Below are 4,472 nucleotides of genomic sequence, written 5' to 3'. Positions count from 1 at the left end.
AATGACCTGGACAAAATAATCCATCAATCAAAGGAACAGTGATCATGTTTTAATGATTAACAGTAAAAAGTTTTAAACGGCACAAACAATAAATAGTTTGGTTATGTTATAGCAGTTAACATTAAAAAATTTTCAAAAAACACACACAATAAATATGGTAGTCATGTTTTAAAATTTCTCAGACCAAATAATACCTATCCACAATCAAACTGTGAAACCTATCTGAAATGTTTATTTATTGCCGAAGTCAACTTTCACATGAAGTGACCGGGACCAAACAATCTCCCTTTTCTGATGACTCAATGCAATTGAGTTGTTCTTTTCCCCTGCCTCTCCTCCTCTTCCCTCCTCCAATTTTGTGTCCCTGGGGCTGTGATGGGTTGATCCAGGCAATTCCACACTCTCAGCGGGTTTGTGGGAGAGTGAAAAAAGGGAAAGGGGAAATGAATTTGGCCGTGGCCCATGCCCTGCTCAACTTCCCCAGAAAGGAGTAATATTTCACATTTCAAAGGTTTTTCACAAATCAAATTTCTTGCTGGGTTTAATCACACGGCACCTCTTTCTGGGTGGGTTCTCCTGTGAAGATCTATGCACACTTCCCCTTCCACATGATGGTCCTGGCATGGCTTGGTGACTCTGCTCACGGTTTCCCCCCAGCAAAATTTCGGTTAGGGAGCTTAAGGCACTGACCGCTCTGTTGATGCCCTCAAAGTTCTGCTGCTGCGCCTCAATGAAAGCCTTTCTGTCTTCTTGTGCCTCCCTCATAGTGTCCTCATGCCTTCTCTGCTCCGCTTCCAGAAATTGCATGCGCCACTCTCGGCTCTCCGTCAATGTCTGTTTTCTTTCCTTGGCATTGTTGTTCTCCTCTCTCTCTGCCTGAGACAACATCTTTTCTGCCACGGTGCTAAGCAAGGCCACACGTCTGCTTCGGGTTCTAGCCTTTTCTAGCCGAGATGCAGGCGACATCTGTGCCGTGGTTTTTGGTGCGGTTTCAACGGGCTGATTTTCAGCGACTGAAACCAGGAATTGAGAAATTGGTGTGATTGTAAGAGAGAAATTTGTTTCTAGAAAGGGTTGAAGGAATCACGACCGCAAAAGCACACTCACCCACATTTTGACGACCGCCGTCCTCATGCTCCTCCGGGATTTCATCCACCTGAGTCAAGTCCGAATCTGTGGGAATTCAAAGGAAAAATTTTTTCTGATGATTGTGTCAGAATAGAGATGCCAGAGGTTGAATCTGGTTTTCTAGTTGAAAGCGGCAGCCAGTGAGAGCAGACAAAACTAGAGCGAGGTGGACTGAAAGGGCAAGTGCGGAGGCGAGTCTCACAGTGTGTGGATGCTGCCACAATTCAGCCCAAATTATTATAGCTAATGCTGTACATGTGAAAGGTTCAAGATTCTATCCCTGGCATCTCCAGATAAAGAGTCTTGTAGACAGAATTTGAGACTGACATTTCTCTGTCTAAGAACCTCAAGATATGTCACCAGCCCAGAAAGCAATATAATGAGTGACAGCACTTGGGGTTATGCCACTTCACATGTCAATGAACCAGCATTTGTGGTTTCCGGGGACACCATCCGCACTCAGAAGAGGGAACATCACGAAGTTAGCGCACATGTTCTCAAAGGCAATGCAAGATATATTCAAGCAATAAAACATGGATGTTTGGGCCAAGCAATAGTTCTTTGATCATGAAAAAGCAGGTTTTTCCCCCCCCCAAAAAGGTGGGACTGGCAAGGCAGCCAATTCCGCCTTCAGTTTATTTTCTGAAAAATAGAGGCTGTGATGTGATCAAAGAAATTATTGCTTTTCCCAAACCTTCATGTGTGGTTGCCAGCTCTGGTTTGCGAAATCCATAAAGATTTGGGTGCAGTGCCTGTGCATGGCAGAAGCTCAGCCACAGCATGCGATGTTATGCCATAGAATCTGTCCTACTTAGATGCCATTGTGCCCAGGGAAAACCCCCTTTGCAGTCCCGAGATTGGCCGTAATTCCTGGAAGATTCCCAGCCCTTCTGGAGACTGGCAACTTTAAATGCTCGAACAGTTGAAGTGGCATACAAGTAAGAGCAAGGTAATAGAAAACAATTATGTTCTTTGACAATGCAGAACTTGAGTTATGTGCTTTGTCGGTGCCCAACCTTCCACTGTGAATGTTGGGCGCACCCACGTGCACCGTCAAGCGAGAGACAGTTTTGTGGCTTTCTTTCTGTAATGACTTTGGCAAACATCATTTTTAAGCTGACTGTCTTCTCTACTGTGGAGGCCCTCTAAATCAATCATCCAAAGTAATTCAAATCAATTAAGTTAATTCATTGACAGTATGATCCTAATGCCCTTCTAAGACCACCTTTATCTAGAAAGAACAGAAATCCTCACGCCAACGGTGTCTCTGCCTTATGCACCCCGTCCACTCTGCCAAACAGGATCATGGCACTCGATCTTACCTTCTTCTCCCACCTCTCCCCCATCACATGCTTCCATCAATTGTTCCTGGTCAGATGCAGCCCCTGGAAGAAACATAAGCGTAAGTTATATTTAGGAAAGTTTGGATATTAGTGATGCGAGTATGAATGGAAGACTCTTGTCAGAATAACATGTATTGTCCAGTGATGTGAACTCCCAAGTGGCTTGACGATGTCACAGGATAACAGGTTCCCACACATCTAATGTCACCGGTGCATGTCCAAACTTGTTGATTACTGTGACTTCAGGGTCGCTTCTGCTTGAGTTGTTTTTCACGGAATAAATCTGCAGGTGAGCAAAGGATCACTTGAAAAATCCATACCCACCACATCCCCCCACCCTAGGCCCCTCTTCACACACCCACCATTACAAGTGCCAACACAGATAGATTGCTTTGGCAAGGGCCTGACACCGGCAAAGTTCATAGGAAGAATGGGCATTGTCTATCTGTAACGTTATAACGTTTCGCCTAGTGGTCACATCCCTCCCCAGGATTCTGCCGCTTGACCCACAACAGCAGGAAACACACTTACCTTGATCGTTTGCTGTGACATCCACAGATTGTAGATTCAGGGTCACCATCGGGTGGCTAAACAGTTCCTCGGACCCCTCAAATTGAACTGGTCTCGGAGTGTCGGCACGCGGAAGGGAGAGGCTTCTGGCCACCCGTTGTGGCCTGATGCTGGCATCGCCCCTGAAGATACGATGTAGCTGGGCATAATATGGGCACGTTGTGGGTGCATTTCCGGATTTGGAGTTGTGTGCCACCACTCGTTTGTATTCTTGGCGCATCGCTTTGGTCTTCGTCCGACATTCCAAAGCCGTGCGCTTGTGCCCTCTTGCCGCCATCTGCTCCGCGATCTTTTCGAAGACGTCTATGTTTCTGTGGCACATTGACAGTGACTCCTGGACCTTCTCCTCTCCCCAGAAGTCGATGAGATCCAGTGTCTCCCTCTCCCTCCACGACACTCCTCGTCCAGCCATTTTCTGCATCGCCATCTGAGCCGTTAGATAGACCAGGAATGAACTTCTCCCGCCCAGCAGTGCTCGAGCTCTCAGTGGTCCGGCTTGGTCACATGACCCAATTTTCGTGTCTCGCAGCACGCAACACCCTCTCCTGATGTCGTTTTTGTTGTGTGATGAACGTTTAAATGTTAAAATGTTCAGTTTAAAGGGTGAGAAAAAAAAAGGGATTTTGTGGCCATCGGGAGTTTGATTGTCGGAAAAAACATGTGCGCACAATCACGACATGAACGACTCTCCCGCCAAGCATTGCTCGAGCTCTCACTGGTCCGCCTTGGTCAAATGACCCGATTTTCGGTTCTCGAGCAATGCCCCTCAGCAAAAAAAAAAAAAGGGAAAGTGGGATTTGTGGCTGTGCTGGAAGGCTGCTAATTGGAAAGAGCACAACCGGAGCGTCAGGGAAAATAGGTCAGGACAGGAATGAAGTAAACGCATAAACGTTACTGCCCCCACTGAACCGAAAAAAAAATGGCGGAATAAAATTTTTGAGAGCTGCGGCCGGTGGGAGTGGCTAGACCGGCAGACTGTCCAATCGGGGGTTAGGGAAGCAAAAAAGGGACAAACGCTTTCACACTAGCATACTGCGGGCTGGGAGCCGTTTTGCAGCGAATGAACGTTAACTTCGCAGTATGTCCGCAGGAGGAAAAATCGGAGAAACCACTGACATGCTGCGGATTGGCATTCCATGACTCCTTCCTGAGTGTGAAATCCACAGAAACATGGGATGAAATACAGGTGCAAACGCGATCTAAAAACTGAGTGCGAAATGCACCATTGTTGATGCCACTGGCAAAGTGAGCTAATGGGCACCTGCAGCTCTGGCCACTCCATCTGACTTGCTCCTGGGCTGTCTTACATCCCAGTCCACCCCTGCATTCACTCTTAGGATTAGAGCTTTAATTGGCACATCTGACATTATATCATTAGTAGTAATCCAAATAAAAGATGTTAATTAAAAATTATGAATACATCTTCAGTCA

The 4,472-nt window shown here is 46.5% G+C and overlaps 1 protein-coding gene across 2 annotated transcripts; it reads right to left on the bottom strand.

The window, feature by feature from the left end:
- Window positions 1–338: 338 nt before the first annotated feature.
- On the bottom strand, window positions 339–3,554 carry LOC129337014 (uncharacterized). Of its 2 annotated transcripts, XM_054990459.1 has the most exons (4): window positions 3,003–3,554; window positions 2,451–2,754; window positions 1,108–1,173; window positions 339–1,013 (listed from the first exon to the last, which is right to left on the bottom strand). In XM_054990459.1, exons 2-4 carry the CDS (start codon window positions 2,524–2,526, stop codon window positions 517–519), a joined length of 639 nt encoding a protein of 212 aa, XP_054846434.1. In that variant the 5' UTR covers window positions 2,527–2,754; window positions 3,003–3,554; the 3' UTR covers window positions 339–516. The 2 variants fall into 2 exon arrangements, with proteins under 2 accessions (XP_054846434.1, XP_054846435.1); XM_054990460.1 differs by lacking the exon at window positions 3,003–3,554 and having other exon boundaries at window positions 2,451–2,764.
- Window positions 3,555–4,472: the final 918 nt, after the last annotated feature.

The sequence above is a fragment of the Eublepharis macularius genome, chromosome 10 (genome assembly GCF_028583425.1).
Source record: "Eublepharis macularius isolate TG4126 chromosome 10, MPM_Emac_v1.0, whole genome shotgun sequence".
Classification (NCBI taxonomy): Eukaryota; Metazoa; Chordata; class Lepidosauria; order Squamata; family Eublepharidae; genus Eublepharis; species Eublepharis macularius.
The sequence above is the reverse complement of the archived record's forward strand: the minus strand, read 5'-3'. Positions and strand labels throughout refer to the sequence as shown.